The 26,165-nt window shown below is 40.7% G+C and overlaps 1 protein-coding gene across 1 annotated transcript; it reads left to right on the forward strand.

The window, feature by feature from the left end:
• Positions 1 to 22,231: 22,231 nt before the first annotated feature.
• On the forward strand, positions 22,232 to 25,689 carry LOC133833070 (putative disease resistance RPP13-like protein 1). The gene has a single exon (XM_062263328.1). The coding sequence runs from the start codon at positions 22,330 to 22,332 to the stop codon at positions 25,687 to 25,689; it is 3,360 nt and encodes a 1,119-aa protein (XP_062119312.1). The 5' UTR covers positions 22,232 to 22,329.
• Positions 25,690 to 26,165: the final 476 nt, after the last annotated feature.

A 26,165-nucleotide genomic window follows, 5' to 3' on the forward strand; every position in this document is an offset into this window, starting at 1 on the left:
CAATAGGGAGCCCTTAGTCCCGTCACATATATTCAACCAGGTGCAGTTTTCTTACCTTTAGTCTGTGCGGTTATTGAATTACGAGCAACACCTCTCAAGCACGATCCGTTCTCGAGCCTAAGCCTTTATCACCTAGTCACAACCAAAGTATAAGGTTCCATTAATACTCCAATATAGGTTTCCAGATACAAAACTAACTCCCGGGATTCCAAATTCCACCAAGCACGGTGGTGAAACCAAACCCGAGCACACTATACCACTTTTCAGTGCCTAAAACCCTCAAAAACTCATGTGTGCAACCAAGGGCTGCGGCCCCTGAAGCCTAGCCGCGGTCCTTCCCCAAAACAGAACCAACACCCATGTTGAACCACACACGCACCCCGGCCCTTGCCTTGGGCGCCGCGGCGCCCTCCCATGGCCGAGCCTTCTTGGCTCTTTTGCATGCTAGGGCCGCAGCGCTCTAGAACAGAGCCGCGGCCCTCCCCTTCAAACCCATAATTTACACCATTTCAAGGCTCAAAACCTCAGCCACAACCACCCTTAAGCTCCCTACTCCAACACCCAACAAATCCAACACCTTTAACATGATCTAAACAACATAATTCCATAGAAAACTCAACCCAACACACACTAATTTTCTCCTTTCAATTTCTGAAACTCAAGAGCTATAAACATTCAAACCAGCCATTCAAACCCAATTTAAAACCTCTAAACCATGAGTTGTAACTTACCTCTTCTGTTGAATCACCTCACCAAGCCAAAGCCAAGCTAATCTCCAAGTTTCCTTCTTAATTCTGCCTTAAGACATCAAAACTATGTTTGCTTCAACACTTAACCAAAACCCAGCTAGAACTCAGAATTCAACCACAGAAAAGGAGATTAGATGCTTACCTTAATCCCTATTTTAGTTCTTGATTTACTCCTGAGCTAAACCTCCAAATCCTCACCACAAATCCCAAAAATTCCAGCTTGTTCCCCTTAGTTTTCTGTGTTTCCTTCCTTCCCCTTTGTTTTCCTTGAGCGTGAGAGAGAGCTGAGATAAGAGTGTTTAGTCGGTTTGTATTTTCTAAAGGCTTCCTTATGTCTATCTCACACATTAAGTTAATCCCGAGGTCGGGGTGCCGGAACCGTCCCCGAGGCCAAAATGGTAAAATCCCCCAATATTCCCGCCTAGACATCCTAACCTCAAATATATCTCCATATATTTATTTTCATGACCCGATAGTCCAAATCACTACCCGCTATCTAAATATACCCTCGACTTATCCAAAGTCATATCTTAAGCCCCGTTGTGACTTTCCCTGCTATCTGACCCTAGAATCGTCTTGAGTCGCGCTCTGCGAACCTGTCCACATAATAATGTGGTTCTCACATATATCACGTACTTATTTCATATCACTGATAACTCTACAAAATAGAGTTATTTTACCATATTTTATATGCTAATTGTTGCTTAGTTCTTGAGTTTTTAATTAATTTATTAATTTTTTAAGTAATTTTGAATTTATTTGGTTTATTTTGATTTTATATATTTTTGTGTGTTTTTATAGTTTTTTTGTTGTAAAATGTAGGAGTTAATTATTTAAATTATTGTGTCTAGTTAGAGGTAAAAAATTATTGTATTATTGAATTTAAATATAAAATAAATTAAGTTATAATTAATATTTTCAAAGTATTAACTTGATTCATTTTATAGTTGAAAATATTTTATTATGATTTATTTTATATTTATTTTGTAGGAAATTGTTCTATTGTTGGTGCTTAAAAATTAATAAGAGCAAAGAAAAGAAAGGTGTATTTTTGAAGGAAAAAGCTGAAAATTGGCATTTTTCCCCAGCTGCCTCCATCGTGGGCCTGCCCCTTTTGTTCGGCCCAGCCCATTTCCTCCCTGCCACCTTTGGCCCGCCTGCCAGCCCACATGCTCCAGCCGAAGACCCCAGCCTGCTGCCTTCAACATCTCCTTCAACAATTGCCAGCAGACCAAAGCCACGCCACCTGTCCCCACTTGGCACCACACTCCCATCACTTCCACCTTCACGTGCACCTCCAAGCAGCTTTCGGCCTTCACTTCAGCCAGCCCAATTGGGCCTCCTGCCCAGCGTGAAGCCCAACGCCCAACAGGCCCTAAAGCCCAGCCGAAACCACCTGCCACCAACACCATCAGCCACCTCTTGAGCCCATCATTTTGCATTTTGTCCCCTATGACAAAATTGCCAACTTTTTACCCTTTTGTCTACACATTTTCACCACAACATCATCATTACACCCTATATTTTACCTCTACATACCATATTTATTTTATTTAATTAATCTAATCAATTTAATTAATTTAAATTGATTATTTTAATAACCTCACTTTGGCTATAAATACGGAGTTTCAAGACCATTTTAGGGTGCTTAATTTTTGGTTACCATATTCTTTTCTCCCATTTTCTCTCTACCATTCTCTCTTCCATTTTGGGTTTTTCAAGAGCATTTTGCAAGTATGTATGTCATTTATTTTGTAATTTCTACTCTAGTTATGTGCTTCTAATCTTTTTCATAAGATTATTAAGATCATGATGAAGCAACTTGTAACTAGGTAATATTTATGTTGTATGTTGATTTCCCTTGTAATGCAACAAGTTTATGGATTCTTCTTCTTCATATATGTCTTTCATCTTTAATATCTCATATTTTGGATTGTTAGATAATATGCACTTTGTTCTTCATTTTGCAAAAAACATAATATTCTTTGTGTAAGATGTGTCATTAAATTGTACACATCCATGCTTAGAACAAAAATATTATGTTTTGCCTTATAAATAATTTTCATTGATTTATTTGTTATTTCATTAGATTGATTTACACTAAATGCTTTGAAATTATAATTTTGAAAAGTGAAGAAAAATCCTATCTTTTTAGAAGTAATTTGTGCTTAAAATTATAAATCTATTTAGAAAATGATAGTTTAAATTATTTTAACTATCACTAAAACTTGGAAATCAATATACTAATAAATATTATTAAACTTACACTTTGTGGATTCTAGTATCTTAATAATCTTTTCTTTTAACACTTATTTTCAAATCATTATTGGTTTATTTTTATTCTCTTAAATAACTTTATTTTTCAATCTTTTATTTTATGTTCATAATATTAAAACTCATCAATCTTTGGAGCTAGGTTAGAATTTATTAATTTTGATTTAAAATAGTTTTCTCTTTTCGATTTTAGACAACTCCTTTGGGTTCGACATCCTTGCTTACACGATCACTATTCTTTATGAACGATTCGTGCGCTTGGGATTTATAAATTTTTAAACATACCCGTTTTGGGTCTATCAATCACATTACCACATAATATCATCAATTATCATAATTACTCATTTAAATCACAATTATTCCATTAATGCCCTCCTGGCACACTAATCAAGGCCCTTAAGCCTTGTTAGCGATTTTGGGTCGTTACAACTATCCCCTCCTACTGAGAATTTCGTCCTCAAAATTTACCTGAATAGCTCGGGATACTGATCCCGCATCACCGTCTCTAACTCCCAGGTCGCTTCCTCGACCTTGCTATTCCTCCATAACACTTTCACTAGCGGAATCGTCTTATTCCGCAGAACTTTGTCCTTCCGGTCTAAGATCTGAACTGGTCTCTCCTCATAGGACAAGTCTGTCTGCAGCTCCAAGTCCTCATACCTCAACGCATGTGTTGTATCAGAAACATACTTCCGCAACATTGAGACATGGAACACGTTATGAACTCCTTATAGAGACGGTGGCAAGGCCAGCCTATACGCCACCTGCCCAACCCTCTCTAGAATCTCAAAGGGTCCAACAAACCGAGGGCTCAGCTTGCCCTTCACTCCAAATCTCCTCACACCCCTCAACGGTGAAACTCACAGAAATACGTGGTCCCCAACCTGGAACTCCACGTTCCTACGCTTAGGATCAGCGTAGCTTTTCTGTCTACTCTGCGAGGCAAGCATCCTAGCTCGAATATTTTCAATAGCCTCATTAGTCTTCTGAACCATCTCTTACCCATCTCATCCCAGTGAATAGGCGATCTACACTTCCTTCCATATAACATTTCATAAGGAGCCACTCCAATCGTGGACTGATAACTGTTGTTATATGAAAACTCAATCAATGGAAGGTACTTACTCCACGAACCCTCGAAGTCAATCACACATGCCCTAAGCATGTCCTCCAATACCTGGATCGTCCTCTCAGACTGTCCATCAGTTTGAGGATGAAAAGCTGTGCTAAACTTCAACTGAGTCCCCATGGCTTTCTGCAGAGCTCCCCAGAACTTAGAGGTAAAGATAGGGTCTCGATCAGACACAATAGACTTTGGAACCCCATGGAGACGAACTATCTCCCTCACATCACGTTCTCAGGGCTCCTTGTCTCGATCTCCTGCAGATCCCTCGCGGAGGCATTGTAACAATGGTCCACCATGTAGGTCGCGGTCTCGTAGACCGTTCCCCTGAAGACATCGGGGATTTTCTCTAAGGCCCGGGAGTTGACTGGAACACGCACCTCGGGGGTTGTAGTCGACAAGGTCCCAGTGGGCACCTTCGGTTCCCGAATAGAGATGGGAGCTCGCGGAGGAGGCGGGGGCATCTTCTCCAGTGCAGGAGGGGGTGGAGGCACTTTCTCCTAAGCAGCCGGGGCTTGGTTTTTCCCCTTTGCAGGAGACTTGCAGGTAGCCCCAATGGCTTTCTTCGCCATCCGAAGCTTTTTCACAATGGGCCCGGAAGCCCCGGAGGAAGGGTTCCCCCCAGTGAACATGGCTCGTAAATCGTTGTTCCTGGGCTGAGACATCTCCTCTGTTGAAGCAAAGACAACAAAGCATTAATATACATGTAAAAGTATTTGTGCAAAACAACAAAAGAAAAGAAAGCAGATCTTAAGTGTGTATTGAAAGGGGTCCTACCCTCCGAGCTAGAGGAGGAATCTATGGTCACGACCTCTGGCCCCGGAGCTTCGGCGGGGGAGTCTAAGATAACGACTTCTCAGGCTAGAATAGGCTCTGGGTCCGAATCTGCCTCGGGACTAGACTCTTCTACGTACTGCCTAAGACCCGAAGCTACTACACCCTCCCAGAGGGAGGGCCACGACCAAAGATTGGTCCCGTACTCCTTGAAAAAGGCCGACCTAAAGGCTAGGGTATTATCTACAACTACAGTACCCCTAGGGCAGCTCATGTCATAACCAAGCACGAGCTGGTCGACGCATTGGAGTAAGGTTATGTCGCGGTCTGAGTCATTTCGATGGCGATGAACGGGCTGGCTGGGATTGAACCTAGCAAGCCGAAGGTCTGCGGTGGCCCTATCTAAATCCCTAAACAGATAAGGACTACCTTGGCCAGAGGGGCCGACTGCTGCCCCGGACTGGGCCCGCTCCACGTTCACTTCTTGGGCGACCTCCAGAGCCCGCTTCCGCCGCACGAGGGGCACCTCCTCCTCCTCCTCGCCCGCGGCCTCCTCCTCGGGGATGGGCGCCATCTCGCGAGCAGGAGGGAGGTTCCACGGTCTCCTCAAGGCCAGAGTCTGGCCCGGAGAGATTAACTTGCACGCTAGCATCGTCTCGTCGAACACGAGCTGGTGATAATCCTTTTCACTTGGGGGGAGCCCCGCCAAGGTCTCATATTGACCCCCAAGGGTCATTGACTTGGCCGTCCTCGCGAAAATGGATGCATGATTGTTTCTAAGTCAGGAACGAATAAAAGAGGCTAATCAGCAAATTAACTTACGAGCTGAGAGTAGAGGGTACTTACGAGGACGATTGAAATAGTGGTGTTCGCAGTTGCGAAACCCCTTGGACATAAAGAACTGGTCTTTAAAGTCGTTGGGGTGGCTGGGCAGCTTGATGACCGTAGCCGAATTTGGAAAACGGGTCAGGTAGTAGAACCCGTCGCCTCACTCCCACTGCTTCGGGCTGGCCTTGAGGCAGAAAAAGTAGAGGATGTTCGCAGGCGTGGGGACCTCCCATTCCTGCTTCAGGAATAAATATTTCAGCCCCGCTAACAAACGATATGAATTAGGGGGGAGCTGGAAAGGAGCCAGCTTCACGTAATTTAGAAAATCCGCGAAGTACTGGTCCAGCGGAAGGAAGGCCCGAGCCTTGAGGTGCTCGTCACTCCAAGCGGCATACTCCTCATTGAGCGGTGCGCAGCTCCGCTCGCCTTCAAGGGGAGGTCAGGCGTCCAGGGCGCCCCTCCTTTTCTCAATGTTATGGGAAAGGAAGATTTTATTCACTTTCCCCTGGGTGGTGACCTTCAAGGCGATCCTCTCGGCCTCAAAGAAAACGTCGGGCCCCACCTCGAGCTCCTGCTCCATGGCTGGACCGAAGGCGGGATCGGGGAGTCCATGACCACCTCCTTTCCCTTGTTGGCTTGTTGGGAAGACGAACTGCCATCACTCTTCTTGGGTGCACTCTTCTTTGGTCCCATCTGGTCACCTAACGAACAAAAGAAGAAAATTTAGAAAGGGCGACCTAAGCATAAGAAAGAATCTAGCGCGAAGTGTTTCCTTTACACGGGCTAAGGTAATCTCAGCCCGTGGAGAGTGAGACCACGCGGTTCTGTGAACACGCGCCTGTGCTCCCCACGGGTCCCTGATTACTCGAAATCCGTGTGTCAGGAGGGTCAGAGTAAAAGTTTGCCTTGGAAGGAAAGTTTCAATAGGCAAACAGTGCAAAACCGCCTGTGAAGCATTTCCCCTGAGCTACCCGGTTTTTGCACCCTAAGAACTGGTTATTCCAAATAGGCATACAAAAAAATTTACCCAGAAAATCTCCCCAGAAAGTGTACCCTATGAGTCATGCTTCTAAATGGTTTTTCCTACGGCCGATGCCCCTAGGATAAAAGCCTACGCCTAAAATACCAACAAAAAACCAGTAACATACTGCATGTGATTACAGAGACAATTTACCTAAGCCACAGTGAAGGAAAAAATTTAAAACATGCACAAATAGAGGACTTACAGAAATGTTTTGCTGTGGTGAGACTGAAAGGGTCGTCTGGGTTAGAATCCTACTGGGATTGCTGGTACCGGAGTCTCGAAGGAGTTCTCGTGCCTGAATTTTTGGAACGCTGGGAACAGTGACCGGAAGAAAGAGAGGGTTTTGAGACTGAGAAGAAAGAAGAAGATGAGAAAATGAGAAAATTTTCAAATGAACGGGTAGCCCATGCGAAAGGTGGCCACCCCTTTTATATACGTAAAAGGCCAAAGGAGGAGGGCCGTCGGATCGCCTTGATGTAGGATACGAAGATCACTACTCGAAAGATGAAACGACAGCCGAGTATAGGCTAGGCCATTTAATGCGGTTCTCGGAAGACGTACCGTCACCAACCACGATGCTCCACATATTCGATGCCAGCGTAATGGGCGGAATGTGAAGAGTCCACACAGAAGCCTAGAAGCCCCCACTATGGCCCCAGGTGACGTCATATGCCACGAGCAGGGGCTTGGGGGGAAAATGTACGCCCTAAATATCCACGAGCTATTAGTGAGCTGAGAAATGGCATAATTATATCAGCCACGTGGATGTCACGTACCCGAAGACATCACGTGTCTGATATATCCCTGAATTCTCGGACACGCAGCATAAACGTGCGTGTTCAGGCACCCACGATTGGGTTGGGCCGTGCGGCCCATTATCCCCCTCGCCTATTGATTAGACCACACTTCATTTGTCAGGTTTTAGGAATTAATCATGAATGTCACAGAAGTGACATGATGGGTAAGAAGGTCACGGGATGATCTCCCTTGCCAACCCCCAGGTGCCCTCTCCCTATAAATATGGAGACCCTAGGATTTGCAAAGGGTTGGATTCTATTTTGTAGAGAAATACCCTGTAAAGAATATCAGAAAGATAGCAATAATATTGGCTGGTGGACTAGAAGGATTTTAACCTTTGAACCACCTAAAAAAGTATTCGTGTTACCATTTTACTTTAAGATCATTCATCTATTACGGTTCATTATTTAGCACTAATCCCACTCTTTATTCTATTAATTATCTGTTGTTGAAGAACTGCGTCAACACCCTTCAAATTACTAGCTTCAAACTTTATGGCCACAATTATCTTCAGTGGTCTCGTTATGTTCAACTTGTCATTCGTGGCAAGGGTAAATATGGTCTCATTGATGGCTCTGTTAATAAACCTTGGGCCACTGATTCCTCCTTTGCTGATTGGGATATTCAAAATTCCATGGTGATGACATGGCTCATCAATTCCATGCAAAATGGTATTGCTGATATCTATCTCATCTACCCTCTACCCGACTACAAAATCTTTTTGGGATGTTGTTGCCTTGGCATATTCAGATCTTGAAGACTCTTCGCAAATGTTTGAACTTCGAACAAGGTCACATAATCTGAAACAAGATACGGGTAATGTGATATGAACAACCTGCATAAATGGTAAGAACAGAGGCAAGAACCCAGAAAAAAAAATGGAATGATAATAGTCATTGTATAATGGAAATAATAGGATTTCGAGAGCCTATTTCTTTCCAAGAGTTACAACTCACACCAATTTCCTTCACACCCTCCAATGACTAACATTCCTCTAGATAACTAATTCCCACGGTACATCACAGCCTCCTACACCTCACCTTACTCACTTCACTCTCCTCTAACTAACTTTTACCATATTCCCATCGGTCACCCTTCTTCCCCTTCTCTCTCCTAGTGTAAACATAGGTGATTAGAGGCCTATCAATACCCCCTGCTCAAAGTTTCACCTTGTCCTCAAGGTGGAAGTGAGGATATTGCTCTTGAATGACCTTGAAATCTTCCCAAGTAGCCTCAAAGGCAGACAAGTTTTTCCATTTGATTAGAGCCTGTGGGGGAGTCTTTTGGGTGTCAGGTCGCACATCCAGGAGGTGTTCGGGCTCAAGTGTCCATTCCAACTCTGCAGACAAATCTGGTGGCAAGGCAGCAGCTTGCTAATGAGGACCTAAAGCAGTTTGCAACACTGAAACATGAAATAGTGGATGAATCAAGGACCCTGGTGATAACTGAAGTTTATAGGACTGGGAATGGCCCAAAAAATCTGGGGGACAACTTCTCATTCCGACGTTTAGCCACGGAGCGCTGGTGGTAAGGGCGCAGCTTGACATACGCCAAATCACCCTCTTGGAATTGGACATCTCTTTGTTTCTATCTGCTTGTATCTTCATCTCCAAAATCTCCAATATATCATCCCGGGCCTTCAAGTTCTCTTCTACAGTAGAGACGGAAGTACCAGAGTGTTCAAAATGAACCAATGGAGGGGGTTCTCTGTAGTATACAGCCACAAAAGGTGTCATTCTAGCTGAGGAGTGAAATGAAGTATTGTACCAATACTCTGCCCGTGGTAACCATTTAGCCCATTTGCCCGGTTTGGAGCTCACAAAGCAGCGGAGATAAGTTTCCAAACATCTGTTCACTACCTCTGTTTGACCATCAGATTGAGGATGGTAAGTCGAGCTGTGTTTGAGTGTAGTGCCCTACAAGCGAAACATCTCCTTCCAAAAACAACTCAAAAATATTTTGTCACGATCCAACACAATGGAGCGAGGAATGCCATGGAGTTTGACAATCTCCCTCACGAATACCGCTGCCACTGTAGGGGCTAAGAAAGGATGATAGAGTGGAATGAAATGGCCATATTTACTTAATCGATCAACTACCACCAAGATTGAGTCAAAGACATGAGAAAGAAGCAGCCCCTCTATGAAATCCATGGATATATCCTCCCAAATTTTCTCTGGAATAGGAAGGGGTTGCAACAATCCCGCTGGTGACTGCGCCAAGTACTTATTTTGTTGGAAAATAACACATTCTGCCACATATTTCTGCACATCCTTGCGCATATTCTGTTAGTAAAAATCACCTGCCAGCCGCTGAAAAGTCTTAAAAACCCCCAAATGGCTCCCAATGTTGCTGTCGTGATACTCCTGCAAAAGGATTAGAATAAATGGGGAAGAGGAGGGCAATACCAGGCGTCCTTGGAACTTCAATCATCCTTGCTGCAACGAATAGCCCCCAGCCTCCTTACCCAAACTCAAATCATGCAAAATCTTGGACAAATGAGGATCTGTGGCAATATGGGCTCTCAAATCCGGAATGGACAGCAAGCTTGGAACCGACACAGCGGCTAAAAATGCATCCTGATAAACGCGAGACAAGGCATCTGCCGCTTTGTTTTCTAATCTGGGTTTGTACTGGATGTCAAAATCATAACCAAGGATCTTGGTGAGCCATTGTTAATACTCAGTAGCCACCAGCCGCTGCTCTAACAAATACTTCAAACTCCTTTGATCTGTTCTCACTAAAAACTTTTTGCCCAACAAGTATGGCCTCCATTTCTGAATAGCCAACACAATGGCCATCAATTTGCGCTCATAGACTGATTTTGTGCAGGCTCGGGATGACAAAAATTGACTAAAAAAAGCAATAGGACGCCTTTCTTGCATAAGTACTGCCCCTAAACCCGAGCCTGAAGCATCGACCTCAACAATGAATGGTAGAGCAAAGTTGGGTAAAGCCAACACGGGCACTGAGCACATAGCGTGTTTGAGGCGGTCAAAGGCATCTTGAGCCTCAAAAGACCACTGGAAGGCATCTTTTCGCAGCTGATCTATGAGAGGTTTTGCTATACTCCCATAGCCTTGAACAAACTTTCGATAATACCCCGTAAGGCCTAGAAATCCTCTCAATTGTCTAATTATTTTCGGCACAAGCCACTCCTTCATGGCTGATAGTTTGGAAGGATCGGCTTCCACTCCTTCTGCTGAAATGACATATCCCAAGTACTCCGCCTTTGTTTGCGCAAATGAACACTTCTTTCTATTGGCATATAGCTGATGTTGCTTCAACCTTTCCAAAACTAGTTCCAAGTCGTGCGCATGAGCTTCCGGTGATGAGCTATAAACCAAGATATCGTAAAAAAATACCAGCACAAATTTTCGCAAAAAATCTCGAAATACCTCATTCATGAGAGCTTGAAATGTGGCTGGTGCATTAGTAAGGCCAAAAGGCATAACAAGGAACTCATAAGCCCTTCATGTGTCCTAAACGCTGTCTTCTCCACATCACCTGCTGTTATACGGATCTGGTGGTATCCCGACTTTAAATCCAGCTTAGAAAAAACTTTTGCTCCATGAAGTTCATCCAATAACTTATCAATGACTGGTATAGGAAACTTATCAGCCACCGTTTCGCGATTTAGAGCCCTATAATCCACACAAAAAATGCCAACTCTAGTCTTTCTTCTTAACCAACAACACCGGACTCGAAAAAGGGCTTGTGCTTGGCTGAACTATACTAGCCCGTAGCATATCCGCCATCAAACGCTCAATCTCATCCTTTTGCACCTGAGCATACCGATAAGGTCTCAGTGAAATTGGCCCAACACCATCGCGCAACGTGATTGTGTGTTCTCTAGCTTGTGGTGGGGGCAACCTCGAAGGCATGTGGAAAACTTCATCGAATCGCTGCAATATCGAAGTAATTACTGGTGAAATTGGAGGTTCCCCGATCCTCTTGTCTACTGCCAAAGCCCCTAGCTGAACCCAAAAACCTTGACCTTCATGCTGTACCATATGAATGAGAGCTTTCAAAGAGATTTGGGACTTGTAAAGGCTGGGATCACCTTGCAAAGTCACCCAAGTGCCCCCCATCTCAAATTTCATCACCAAGGATTTCAAATTGACCTACATATTGATGATAGTCTCCAGCCACTTAATGCCTAGTATGACATCCGCTCCGCCTAACTCCAATGGTAAGAAATTAGTGACCACTCGGAGCACTCCCAAATCCAACTCAACTTGACTGCAAATTCCTTCCGTGCGAACCTTGCCCCCGGTACCCAAATTATGAGTCGCTCCGCTATCAATCAAGACAGTGACTGGCTGATGTCCAATGTGACCCGCCAATTTCATAGTGTGAGCTGAAGTTATTCCAACTAGGGAATTTAACGAAAGTGTGGCTAAGGTTTCCTCGGAAATGCTCTCATTCGAAGAATCTGGTGTGGGTGGTGAGGAGTCCATCAAACATTGTTGCTCTTCCTCATCAATCATCAACAAGATTTGCAACGTTTTCTGTTCACACTCATGGCTCCGAAAGAATTTTTTATCCCACTTGAAACACACCACATGCTTTCTTATCTTGATATTCAGTTTCGGTCATTCGCTTGAATGGTGTGTTCTTATATGTCGTAGCTGATCCTGGATTGACTGTAAATAGTGCCGAGGAAGAAGACATCGTGGTCAGCTTGGGTGTAGGTAACGTGAATGAAGGCTTGGGTGGGTGAATAGGGCTTAGGTTGGACTTGAGGCCTGCAAAATGAGTTGGCTGGCCCGTTGAGCCAAGCTGGTGGCTCTTTCAATTCTTTGGGTTGTTTCCATAATGTTGGCCAGTGTAACGCCCTACTTCCTTAGAGCCGTTACTAAGTGAGTTTTTAAGACAAAATAGAGTGCAATGAACTCGCTAACCGAGGTTTTGAAACAAAAGTGTGACTAATTAAAAGTTAAGGCTGTAATCTTTGAAAGTGCGTCGTTTCATTAAAACTTCTATTATTAAACATTTGGGATCCCAAAATAAGGTTTGAAAACTATTTATATCTTGAAATAAGTTTACAGTTGTTAAATCATAAAATCATAGATTATTACAGCCATTTTCAAATAAACCCCCAACCAAAGCAGTCGGGCAGGCCAAACATGTACGCGCCGCTTCACGCTCTCCGTACTCATGGTTGGTTGATTCAGTCATTGCCCTTACCTGCAACACAGAGCACCCGTGAGCCGAAGCCCAGCAAGAAAACTCATGCAGAACATAACATATGCAATGTATACAGTTATCATAACAGATAATCCACAAATAAACAAGTCAATCATTAGACTAAGCAAACACGGCCAAGCCGCCCTAGAGCCTTACCGAAGCCTGGGGTATCGGTTCTCACCGCGAGGATAACTCATGTATCCCTTGGGTCCCACCCTGAATATAGCATCCCATGTGCTAGGTGTTACTTTCGGCCCACGGCCGCCCCGGCTTACGCCGTACTCGGCCCACGGCCGCCCCGGCTTACGCCGTACTCGGCCCACGGCCGCCCCGGCTTACGCCGTACTCGGCCCACGGCCGCCCCGGCTTACGCCGTACTCGGCCCTTGCCGCTCATTTCATCATAATCACACATATAGTACATTCGAAATAATCATTCACATACATCATGATTCATTTAAGGTTTAAACATTTGCACATAATACAATCTGGGGCCATGCCCTAACCTCGGGTGTTATAGTTTTCTTACCTTTCCAATCAATAGCTTAGATCACCTGACTCCTTGAGCACGATCCCACCCGAGCCTTAGCGCACACCTAGGCACAAACATAGGTCAAAGTCAACACCGAACCCCAAGTCCGAATACCTAGCCTCGGGACCAATCCCGAGCCCCCGGGAAGTCCCAAATCCCCAAAACAAAGTGGCGGAAACAAGCCCCGAACCCTAGGTCAAATCCATCATCAAAACTCAAAAATTCCCCTCTGTGAACAGTGCAGCGCTACAGCGCTCTAAAGAGGGCGCTGTAGCGCTACAAGCAGAACACCCCCTCCAGAAACAGGGACTAGCGCTACAGCGCTCACTGGCTAGCGCTGTAGCGCTAGTTGCAGCCCAGCAGAACCCGAAAATCGCATCTTGCGATTTCCTTCAACCAATTCGACCCCAAACTTGCCCAAACCTTTTCCAAGCCCAAAAACAAACTTATACACACCTCACACTCATCCCAAGCATCCCAAGAACTCAAATCCCAAGATCATTTATCCCAAATCTCAAAATCTACCATGAACAACCCTAAACCAGAAATTCAAGCAAACCACAAAGTTAAAGTCTTAGAAATCATACCATTGCTGCAAATTTCGACCTTGATTCAACCCTAGGCCTCCTTAGCTTGCTCTCCCTCAAAGCTTGCCCAGAAATCCCCTGAGATTCCCATCAATCCAGCTCAAAACACAGCTCAAACCATCAAAACCCTTAAAACCGAAAATCTCTAAAACTTACCTCAAACATTGATGTGTTCTTGCCAAATCTTCAAGTCTAACCCAAGATCCTTGATGCTCAGCCTATCCTTGCTCTCCCTCAAAGCTTTTCCCCAAGAAAAACAGAGAGGAACGGTGCAAGAACGCACAAACCGTTCCTTGAGAAAACCCCCCCTTGTTTCTCTCTTTTCTTTCTTTCCTTCTTCTTTCTTTTCTTTTTCTTTCAGCATTCCCTCTCTCTATAAAGCCTTATAAAACCTATCTCCAAAAGCCAAATGACCAAAACGCCCTCCCTATAAATTCTAAATCCTTTTGTTCAAGTAGGGCCATTTTAGTCATTCACCCAATTCCCGCTAATCCTCAAGTGTCTCTAATATTTTCCCGTTGCTTCCCACTACCTGATAAATCACCAAATAATTATCCCCCATCATCAAAATAAATCTCAATCTATTTCTCTGAATTCCTGTTCGTACCCCCAGGCTCGCCCCGAGCCGGGTATAAATTTGTCATCACTTTCCGCTAGCCTGCCCACTGGGATCGCCTCGAGTCACAAAGCACAGATACATCCACATACCACTGTGGCCTCAACAATCAACACATATCAATACAGTTACGCCCAATCATGGCCAAAATTACAATTATGCCCTTCTAACACGATCCGGGCCTACATGCACACTAACTTACATAGTCATGCATCTCAGATAAACAAATAGTCATATAACATGCTTTAAATCATAACCATGCATTTAAATAATTAGAATCACACATAAATCCCATCATGCCCTCCTGGCACGCTAATCAAGGCCCTTAAGCCTTATTAGCGAATTTGGGTCGTTACAGCCAGGCCCACAGGCTTTAGAATATGTAAACCCCCTTTAATCTCCTCTTTGAGCCCTTTGACAAAGCTGCCCTCCAAAATGTGCCCCGACACCCCTGGTAACCGAGAAGCTAGTGCCTCCCACTTGACCCAATATTCCTTCACCATTGCCTCTTGTTGAACTAATAATAATTCTTCTGAGAGACCCCACTGGTACAGCCCGAAATCTTAGTAATATGAGATTCTTGAGGGTAGCCCAAGAAGAAAATAGGTCTCATCTGATGTTCCCATTGAAACCAGGTTAGGGCGTCACCTTCAAGGCCAATAATTGTTGCTTCCAACATATGCTCCTCGGAAAGACGGCTCAACAAAAAGTAATGTTCAGCTCAAAAGATCCAGCCGTCTGGATTGTCGCCTGAAAACAGTGGCAAATCCATGCGTGGAGCTTTGTAATCTCGTCCAAAATGGTGCCCAAAACCAAACGTATCTGTTGCAGTAGGTTGCGGAGGTGGTGAGTGTTCCTGTGAAGAAGTCGCCAGCATTGAAGGTTTTGTTTCGTCCACCGCACGTCTCTGCCGATCGTTGCTGGCAGCGGTGACATCGGGAGCTGATCTATCAGTCGCCTGAAGCAATTGGGAAAAATGACCAAGCATGAAATCGATCTTCTTCTCCAAAGATGATATTTGCTGCACATTAGATCTTAACACCTCCAGCTCCGGAAACTGCTACAGATCCGATCGGACCTCCGTCACTTCCCGACACAGTTCGGACTGAAGAGTCTCAAACTTCTCTTCCCATTACTCAGCCGATACCTCTTTTCTTGGTCCCATGGAAGAATATGCTGGCTACTGATACCAATTGATATGAACAACCTGCATAAATGGTAAGAACAGAGGCAAGAGCCCATAAAAAAAATGGAATGATAATAGTCACTATATTATGGAAATAATAGAATTTCGAGAGCCTATTTCTCTCCAAGAGTTACAACTCACGCCAATTTCCTTCACACCCTCCAATGACTAACATTCCTCTAGATAACTAATTCCCACGGTACATCACAGCCTCCTACACCTCACCTTACTCACGTCACTCTCCTCTAACTAACTTTTACCATATTCCCATCGGGTGCTGACTTGTCACTTTTCTTTCCCTTCTATCTCCTAGTGTAAACATAGGTGATTGGAGGCCTATCATAATGTTACGTTATATTTTAACTCTTTAACCAAACTTTGGCAGGAGTTGGATCTTTTTACACAACCTGAATGGAAGGATCCTACTGATGCTGAAATTGTTGACGTCGTTTTTCGTCAACTTAATTATGTAGAGTAATTAACAATTAAACATGACGAAAAGAAAAAAAATATTTTTTATGTGGTTCAACAGTTAAAATTTGCATACATCCACGAGTCACTTTTATTAACTTATCTACGTTAAAGCTTTAGGAATGCAGAGCGTTTCTCAATACAAAGGTGTGTGTGAGTACAAATGACCAGATCTAGGCTATTTATAAACCTAGTTACAAGAATATCTTCCCACAAGTTTAGGAAAGTTACAACATATATTCAAATTTAAATTCAAATGATATTTGAATAATAATGCAATTCAAATGCCTTCTTTAAATAAAAATCCCATAAAAATAGGGATTCAATACACGGTTTAATCTAATCCCTAAAAAAATAGCTTTTCCTAACAGCTTTTCCGTGTGTATGTTTAATGCGTCATCGAGATTGAACACTGATTCAACGCGCTTTCGAGATCACTCATAGCCTTGAGCTCACCATTCCAATTGTCACCACCTCCTTGCTTGATCAGTCTGTCGAACTCATCTCTTGGCGGAGATTGATGCCTTCGAGCCTACCACTCATGCTCGAGCGCTGATGTCGTAGCTCTGAAACTTCGTGACAATTTGTACAAGTATAATGCTAACTCTTGTTAGTCTTGAGCTTAATCTTTATGAGCTTTTATCTATTCTCGAAAGTTGGGTGTAATAGAAATATATAAGAAAAAATGATCTCCAAGGAGAGAATCTATGATTTTCTTATTGGCCTAAATTCTTCAGTTGATGATGCTTGTGGTCGCATTCTTAGCCTTAAACCATTATTAGTCATTGATGCTATATTTGCTGAAGTCTGTCGTGAAGAACATCACAAGCATACCATGATGGCATCCACTCTTCCTATTGCGTCATCTCTTGTTCCTGATACTTCAGCCATGGTTGCACAAAATCGCAGTTCTCACAAAGCTCATTTTGGTATGATCATTGTCAACGTCCTCATCATACAAAGAGCACTTGTTGGGAACTCCATGGAAAGCCTGCGGACTGGGTCCCTCGCAGCCAACTCACTGTTGACGCTAAAGGAAATTCTGCTACTTCCAAATCTGAGACTTCTTCCTCTTCCACAGATGCTATTTTCTCTAAAACACAACTTGATCAACTTGGTCATCTCTTGCATTCTTCTCCTTCACTCATGGCTCATGGTAATCAGTCTTCCATGGATTGTTCTGGTGAGTCTTGGATGATTGATTTCGGTGCATCTGAACATATGTTAGTAGTCAATCTGTCTTTCTATCTTTGAGTCCTTATTCTGGTAATCGATGTAATAACCCGAATTTTTTTTTATTTGTTTATTGTGTTTTATGTAAATATTGTTCTGTGAATTTCTTTTAAGAGTAGGAATAATAATAAAAATAATATTTGGCAAATATTATTTTAATTAATGAAGTGTGAGTTGATCGCTTTAGACCATAGTTCCGGGGACTTAGATGTGAAAGAAATCTAAGATGGACATCTTGTTTAAAGAGTTTAAGTATATGATTTTATGTGTTTGGAATCCACATAAAATCTTAAAATCATTTTAGACTATGATTTTGTGACTTTTTCACTAAGAATCTATGAATAATTCAAGAGGAATTTTTGGGATTAAGGTTATGATTTTATGTTGAAAGGACTCACATAAAATCATAGACATAAGTTTAAACCAAAGTGGCATTTTTGGTGTTTATACTATAGTTTATATTTATAATTTTTAAGCTATAGTTTTAATGTTTTATTTTGAGAAGCGTACGGTGTGTTTGGCTGCACACATACTTATTGGAGGGAAACACAATTTAAACAGCCATGGCAGTTTTTAGAGGTTACCAGGGAGGGAATTAGAACTGTTGTTTTTCCTCATTTGTTTCAGCCATCTTTGAACGTGAGAGAAAAACTGAGAGAGGTTAGAGGAAGAGAACACATTGTGTTCTTGTAGTGTACGACCACTTCGGGTCCAAGAAGAAGAAGGTAAGGTGAGTCATTTTTTGTTTTTTTTTTCTTTGGATTACGGATCTTAGACACGTCCTTAGAACCTCTGTTTTGATTGTAGAAGAAAGCAAGAGAAAGAAGGGAGTGTTTAGAGAGTTCGGTGCAAGAATAGCCTATACAAAAATAACGTAAGTCTGAACCTACTTTGCGTTGATTTTTTCTCTTAGATTAAGAGTACCAAATTCATGTCGAATGGTTTTGTTGTGTTCATAGTGTTTTGGACTAAGTTGAGGAGAAGAAAGAAAACACCAAGAACCGACCACAGTAAGAGGTATATATTCAAAGATTTCCTTCGTAGTTTTATGTTTCCGATTGTTCGTTTTCGGTTCCTTATCGTGGATGTGAATTTCTGGGCTGTTGTACATGGTTCTAATCAGTTTATTGGGGCTAAAGACACTCATTAAAGTGTTAGGGATAGTTTTATAGGATAAATCTTGAACTTTGAGATGTTTTGAGGATTGTTAGTGCTTGTGGGTGACGGGTATGCACAGTCCATTAGCATTGCCGGTGATTGGTGGTGGAGACCGGTGGTGGTGGTGACGGTCAGAGGTGGCCGAGGTAGTGGTCTTGGTGGTGTAGGGATGAAGTCGTGGTTGCCATGGTGAGGGACCTTGGGTCCAAGCATAGTCGGGTTTGTCATGGAGGCTGCCGTGGGTGAGGGAGTCCATTTTTCAGGTGGTCACGTGCATGAGCATGCATGTTTTGAACATGTTATTAGTGGTTACTAATTTGTAACCAAAGGGGACAAAAAGTGGTATTTGGTTTGGAAACTTTAGAAAGTTATTGCAAGGCTTGAGATTAGGTATTCTAAGATCAAAATATGATTATTGAGAATTAAGGATAAAAATTCTCTAGTTAATTGTCCAAGTATAATAATTTACAAGCTAGGCTCGAGAATTATTATGTAAGCTTCAAGAAAAATTATAGGTTTGAGAGTTAGTTTCAAAGTTTAGATTTGATGACTTAGAATCTACGAAATATTTTCAAGGACTTGGAAAATATTTTAGGAAGTACATTATTACTGATTTTAAGTCTCAAGGTCAAGAGGTGGGCTCGTGAATTGGACTCGAGCATCGGAAAACAGAATTTTAAGAAATAATTAGAGTTTTAACTTGAAATTTCGAACATGGCCTAGGATAAAATTATTATTTCTAAGTTGGGATTCTGAGAGGGGTATTATGGTCATTTTGCCTCAAGGGCTCAGGTATGGGCCACGGTCGGGAATTTCAGTTTTTTTTTTTTTTTTTTAAATTCCCTTATATATTTTAGAATCTTAGTAAGCATAAACTAAGACATATTGTCCCAATATGATTATAGGGTCTAAACGCGATCGGAAATACTCACAAAGACATAATTCACGAAGCTAAGGACAAGAGGTAAGGAAGTATACACCAGGAGTATACACAAGAGGTAAGGAAGTATACACCAAGAGGCAAGAAATGTAAAAACTTCAAAGGAAAACTACGGGCTTGTACTTCTTTCTGTGGCTGGTTCTTGGTAGTTTCTTCTTCCCATTACTATAGTCCTCAGCACTATGAACACATACAAACCGTTCAACATAAGTTTCATTCACGAAAATAAGAGAAGAACGAAGCCAAGGATGGCACTTTCACTAGTTCGGATTTCCGACCAAAGTTTCCGAAACTTGGGTGAAATTCTCTCATCTTTCTTCCTTCTACAATCAATACAGAGATATTAAGGACATGTATAAGATCTGTAACTTAAAGAAAAACCAAAGAAATAACTCACTTTGCCTTTCTTTTCTTGGACCCGAAGTGGACGTACACCACAAGAACACAACGTGTTCTCTTTCTTCTTCTCTCTAGGCCTCTCCCTAAAACTATGATATGGTTTGAAGTAAATGGAAGAAAACACTCTAATTCCCTCTCATCTAACCTCTAATAACTTCCCATGATCCTTTCAAAAACTTCCCACCAAAACTTGATTTGTGTGGTTGGCCGAGACACACACGCGAGAAGCACAATAATATATCTGCTGAAATGTTACATGCATTATATCCAAAATAATGCATTAAACCATGGCTTAAAATAATTAAAATAAACTATGCTCTAAGCACTAAATAATACAACTTTGGTATAAACTTATGTCTATGATTTTATGTGAGTTCTTTCAACATAAAATCATAATTTTAATCCCATAAAATTCCTCTTGAATTATTCAGACTCACAAAATCATAGTCTAAAATGATTCTATGATTTTATGTAGATTTCAAATACATAAAATCATATACTAAAACTCTTTGAACAAGATGTCCATCTTACATTTATTTCACATCCAAGTCCCCACACTATGGTCTAAAGCGATCAACTCACACTTCTTTAATTAAAATAATATTCACCAAATATTATTTTAATTATTATTCATACTCTTAATTAAAACAAAAATTAATCCACCAAATAATTTTTACATAAAACAAAATAAATAAAATAAAATAAATTCCGGGTTATTACATGTATTGTTAATTTTTCTCCTAAAACTTGTGCTTTTCAGAATTGAGACTCGGGAAGATGATTGGGTGTGCTAAGGAGACTTCTGGATTATGGGATATTTTATTTTAGTCTCTATGTATACTTTAAGAGAGAAGAATAAAGAGAAGAGAAAAAAATGGAGGAGGATGTCAAAGTTGTGGATGTTTTTTTCAAAGAAATTATGTGGTGATGATGGTTTGGTGATGACTGTCATGACTCTCCAAAGAATCGAATCAAAGCGTGAACCAAATAGAGAGGGAGAAGAGAGATGGAGGCTAAAGAAATGAAAGGGGTATATTTGGAAACAAAGTACATAATAACATTATTTTGTAATATTAATATAGAGTGATATTTTTTTGATATATGAACCCACAATATGAATAAATATAGTAGAGAGGAGAGAAATTATTAAAAACTAATTTAAAGAAGCTAAAGTTGTAGCTACGTTTAGCTATGCACTATTTATTATGTAAAATAAAAAACAATAATACCTCATATGGAGGTGTATTTTTTACTTTTGTTTTAGCTGTTTTAAATAATCTACCATGAGTTCTCTTAGCTGTATAAAAGATAGTGCTTTCTACAGTAGTTTACCACTTATCATATTCCCAAATAGAATAATAAATTTTCCTTATATGATAATGTATTCGTTCACCAATTTATCATTTTCCAAGGCATTTATCATTTTTTTATTGCGAAATTATAGTATACAGCCCCAAACAATAACATCAAGAAGTTAATGTACTTATTTTTTATAGGAAAATGACTATTTTATATTATTGATTACTTAAATTGTCATTTTTTATAATTTTATTTATTTATTTAGGAGAATATAACTTTGATATAGTGATATATGTATATTAATTTTGTTTAATTAGTTTTTTTTAAAAGTTATATTGATTTTTAAGTTTTTTATAGGTTATTGGTATATTATTTTCCAACTAGTGTCTATGTTTTTTGTGGTATAGAATATCAAATTTTTTTTTTATGATATTTAGTTTCTATTTTATTATATATAATGGTAGTATATAATTTTAAATCATGGTATATATATTTGAATGATAGTATATAATTTTGTTGGTATAGTATATATAATTTTTAGTAATAATTTTATAAGTTTTGTTGGTATATTATTTTTCAACTCACTATATATATTTTGTGATATGATATATTATTCAATAATTCATAAAAAAACAAAAAAAAATTAAAATAATTTTAAAATAAAAACTAATTAAACAAAACTAATATACATATACAGGTACCGTAATATTAAAATATTTATAATAAAATAATAATATATAATATTAAAAAAATAATTGAGTTATTTTACTATAAAATTTTAAAAAAAAATTACTTACTTTCATAAACAGACGATCGATTACCTACTATCTTGTATTATTCATCGTTTATGAAAAGGCATAAAAGTTTTCAGCACTGTCGTGTCACAACTCAGAAGAAGCCATACAATACAATACATTTATAATATAATATAATTTTTATAAGTGTTGCATTGCGTTGCATTGCATTGGATAGTTGTTCTGCATTTGCATCAATAAATAATTATTGTGGGTAAAGCATCTACTTTTTTCTATTGTAACACAAACTGTGTTCTCTTTTTCAAACTCCCGTTGTCTTTCTCACTATCGCCATAGTTAAAAATAATTCCGAGAATCATTTACTGTACTTGCAACTGAACTAGTGAGGAGAACCATGGCTGTGGAGTTGGTGGTTGGAGCTGTTATCTCTGCTTCCGTTGAGTTTCTGCTGAAGAAGATCGTTTCTTCTGAAGTGGCAACCTTCTTAAGGGGAAAGAAAGACTCTGGTTTCGATAGCCTTCTTGACAAGCTGAAGACAACGCTCATATGTCTTTCTTATGTACTTGGTGATGCGGAGCAGAAGCAGATGCGAGACCCCAGAGTCGAGGAGTGGCTGGACAAGCTTCAGGATGTTGTGGAAGATGTAGAGGACCTCTTTGACGAAATTGAATATGATGCTCTCAAACTCAGGGTGGAAGCGGAGCCAGAACCTAACAAGGTAAATCAATTATTCTCTAGTTTCAATTTAATTGATATGGCCAGGAAGACAACTATGGAGAAACTTCTCGAGAGGTTGGATACTTTTAAAGAACAAATGAAGATCCTTGATCTGCAAAAGCATGTGGAAAAAATCCAATCAGTGAGACCGCCTTCAATATCTTCCATGGATGAATCTGAATTTTTTGGTAGAGATGATGAAAAGAAAATTTTAAAAGGAATGTTGCTGTCAGATGAGATTGGTAGAGAGAAGATATGTGTGATTCCAATTGTGGGCTTGGGTGGTATCGGCAAAACTACTCTTGCTCAATCTGTTTATAATGATGATGACGTTAGCAAACATTTTGAACTCAAGGCATGGGTTTGTGTGTCAGATGAGTTTGATGTTTGTAAGGTAACGAAAATTGTCCACGAAGCAATAACTAGAGATGCTTGTGCTGTTGAGAGTTTGAATGTGCTGCAAGAGAAGATACAAGAAAGATTGAAGGAAAAGAAGTTTGTGATAATTTTGGATGACGTTTGGTGTGAAAAATATGATTTTTGGGATACGATGAGGGTGATTTTCAGAGTAGGGGCTCAAGGTAGCAAAATAATCGTCACAACAAGGAGTCGTAAAGTTGCGTCTATCATGGGAACTACTAAAGTTCACCATCTGAATGAGTTGAATGAAGAAGCTTGCTTGAAGTTATTTGTAAACATTGTATCTCGCAATGAAGAGTTTACTGCAGATTCAGACTCAACGAGAATTGGCAAAGAAATTGTTAAGAAATGCAAAGGCTTGCCCTTAGCTGTGAAAGCACTTGCAAGCCTCCTGCGCTTTACAGATGCTAAGCAGTGGGACAAAATAGCCAAAAGTGAAGTATTGGATTTGCCAATTGGAGGAGAAAATATTCTTCCAGCTTTGAGACTGAGTTACTATTATCTTCCATCACACTTAAAACGATGCTTTGTTTATTGTTCCATCTTCCCCAAAGACTATGAATTTAGGAAGGATGAGTTGGTCTCGCTATGGATGGCAAATAATTTATTGGAGCATTCAAGTGGAAGTGGAAATCAGACAAGAACAGAAGTAGGATATGAATATTTTAATGATTTAGTGTCTCGATCATTTTTTCAATCTTTAATTCTTGGTGGTAGTTATGAAGTTTTTGTGATGCATGATCTTATGGTTGACTTGGCCAATTTTGTTTATAAAAAAAGGTTTACTCACCTAGAGAGAAACAAGTCGAATGAAGTTGAATTGATAAAGCGAGCACGGCATATTGGATTTGGCGATGATTCCCATGAGAAATTCAAGTTAATTTCTGAAGCAGTTTGTTTGCGTACATTTTCGCCTTCTATCTCATTTTGCGACGTGTGGGAAGAACAAGATATGGAAGATTTGTTGAAATTGAAACGTTTGAGATTTTTATCTCTGTATCGGTTCAAGTTCAAGTGTGCCCATGAATTGCCTAAGTCAATAGGTGAATTAAGACACCTCCGCTTCTTGGATCTCTCTTACACTTCAGTCAGAGAGTTGCCCAAGTCTTTTTGCATGTTGTACAATTTACAGGCATTAAAGATGGTTAGGTGTGATGATCTCATTAAGTTCCCTAAAAAATTCTATCATCTTATAAATTTGAGATATCTCGGCATCGGTTGTCGTCAACTTTGTAAGTTGCCACCACTTGGGCAATTACCCGCTCTCGAAACTCTTGAGATTATGAAGTGTCATGCAGTAGAGACAGTGGGTCTTGAGTTTTATGGGACTACTTCTACACCATTTCCATCATTGGAAACCTTGCAATTTAGAAAAATGTCAAACTGGAAGGAATGGTCAGTGCCAGAAATAAATGTTGAAGCTTTTCCAAAGCTAAAATCACTTGTTATAATCTTGTGTAAACGTCTCACTGGAGATTTGCCTTACCTCTTACCGTCTTTGACAAAGCTTGATATTTTCTGTTGTCCGGAGCTTGAATCTTGGCTTCCAATGATGCCAAATGCCAGTAAAGTAAGTATCGACGGGTGCGAGAAGCTTGCAGGGTTCAAATCATGCAGTGGTGTTCAAAATTTTGATAAAAGGTGTATTCCTGCCAACTTGAGAAAACTATACATCAGGGATTGCTACAATATAGAATTTTTACCGCCCAACAAATATGAATCCCTCCAAGAGCTTTCAATTGACCATTATCCCAGAAGCTCATTGGAATTGCTTCATATAGATTCCTTTCCCAACATCAGGAATGTCAAGATTAGGAATTGTAAAAATTTGGAGTCTTTCTTGCAAGTTAATAACCCCATAAATTCTCTATCCGCTCTCTCTATCGAAAGATGCCATGATTTCACATTATTACCTGATAGCAACCTCCATTGCCCAATTCTGACTCAGCTCGAGCTCTTAAACTGCTGCAAATTAAGGTTTCTCCCTGAGAAACTGCCTACTCTCCTCCCTTCTCTACAAGAACTAGTTATCACCAATTGTCCAGAGTTGGAGTCACTTCCGAGATTTGGGTTGCCTCTCAGTTTGCGTGAGTTCACCATTCATAGCTGCGACAAGGTGATTGCGTCTCGAAAGAATTGGAATTTGCGAGCACTTCCCAATCTGAGAAGTTTTCGTTTTGGAAGCTATAAAGGTGAAGATATGGTGTCCTTTCTAGAGCAAGGATTTCTTCCGGCAAGTCTTACCTCCCTTACAATTGAAGGGGTTGATTGTCTTAAAACCTTAGACGACATGGGATTTCAAGAACTCACATCCTTGAAAGAAATAACGATCAGTAGCTGCCACAACTTGGAGACACTTCCAGTAAAAGGGCTGCCACCCTCTTTTGAAGGTTTACTGCCACCCTCCTTCAAAAGTTTCATCATGTTAGATTGCCCTTTGCTGGATGCAAAGTACCAATGGAAGAAAGAAGACTCAGGTATTAATTTTAAGAGGATTTCTTGCATCCCTCGGCCTCAAGTTCCCATCAGCAGCCAGCCTCAAGTGCCCAAAGCACTATTGTTTCACATCGCCGTAATTCTCTTATGTATATACTTATATAGGTACATCCATCTCTAAAGTCAAATAAACAATAATCAATATCAAATTATGCTCATGAATTTCTAAGATCAAACATTTTATTTAGGACATTAATATAATAATATACGTATCTCCAATTATCGCATTGATCTCTAATAATTATGTTGATTACACTTCTTTGATCTACACATATAGAGAAAAGGAGAGCTTGGGAGTAATGAACACTACTCTATCATTCTCTCTACACCATAGCCATACTCATTCCACCTTAATCATCAATCAAGAGCACAACCCTTTATATAAGAAATTATGGGCCAATTGGGCTTACATGCCCAATGTGAGAGAATTAGTTGTCTTGGCCCAATAGGCTGACCAAAGACGTTTTAGAGCGTGTCCATGGGCCCCGAGCATGTTAGTACGTTATGTCCATCCCATTATGGCCCGATGGTAATATCATGCATTACCGATTATATAGTTATCATTACATACTAATACCGACACTGTGTGAGCAACAC

The sequence above is a fragment of the Humulus lupulus genome, chromosome 4 (genome assembly GCF_963169125.1).
Source record: "Humulus lupulus chromosome 4, drHumLupu1.1, whole genome shotgun sequence".
Taxonomy (NCBI): domain Eukaryota; kingdom Viridiplantae; phylum Streptophyta; class Magnoliopsida; order Rosales; family Cannabaceae; genus Humulus; species Humulus lupulus.

Bases quoted from the DNA above. Each gene is read 5' to 3' on its own strand.
- LOC133833070 (XM_062263328.1), top strand. From the start codon at position 22,330: ATGGCTGTGGAGTTGGTGGTTGGAGCTGTTATCTCTGCTTCCGTTGAG.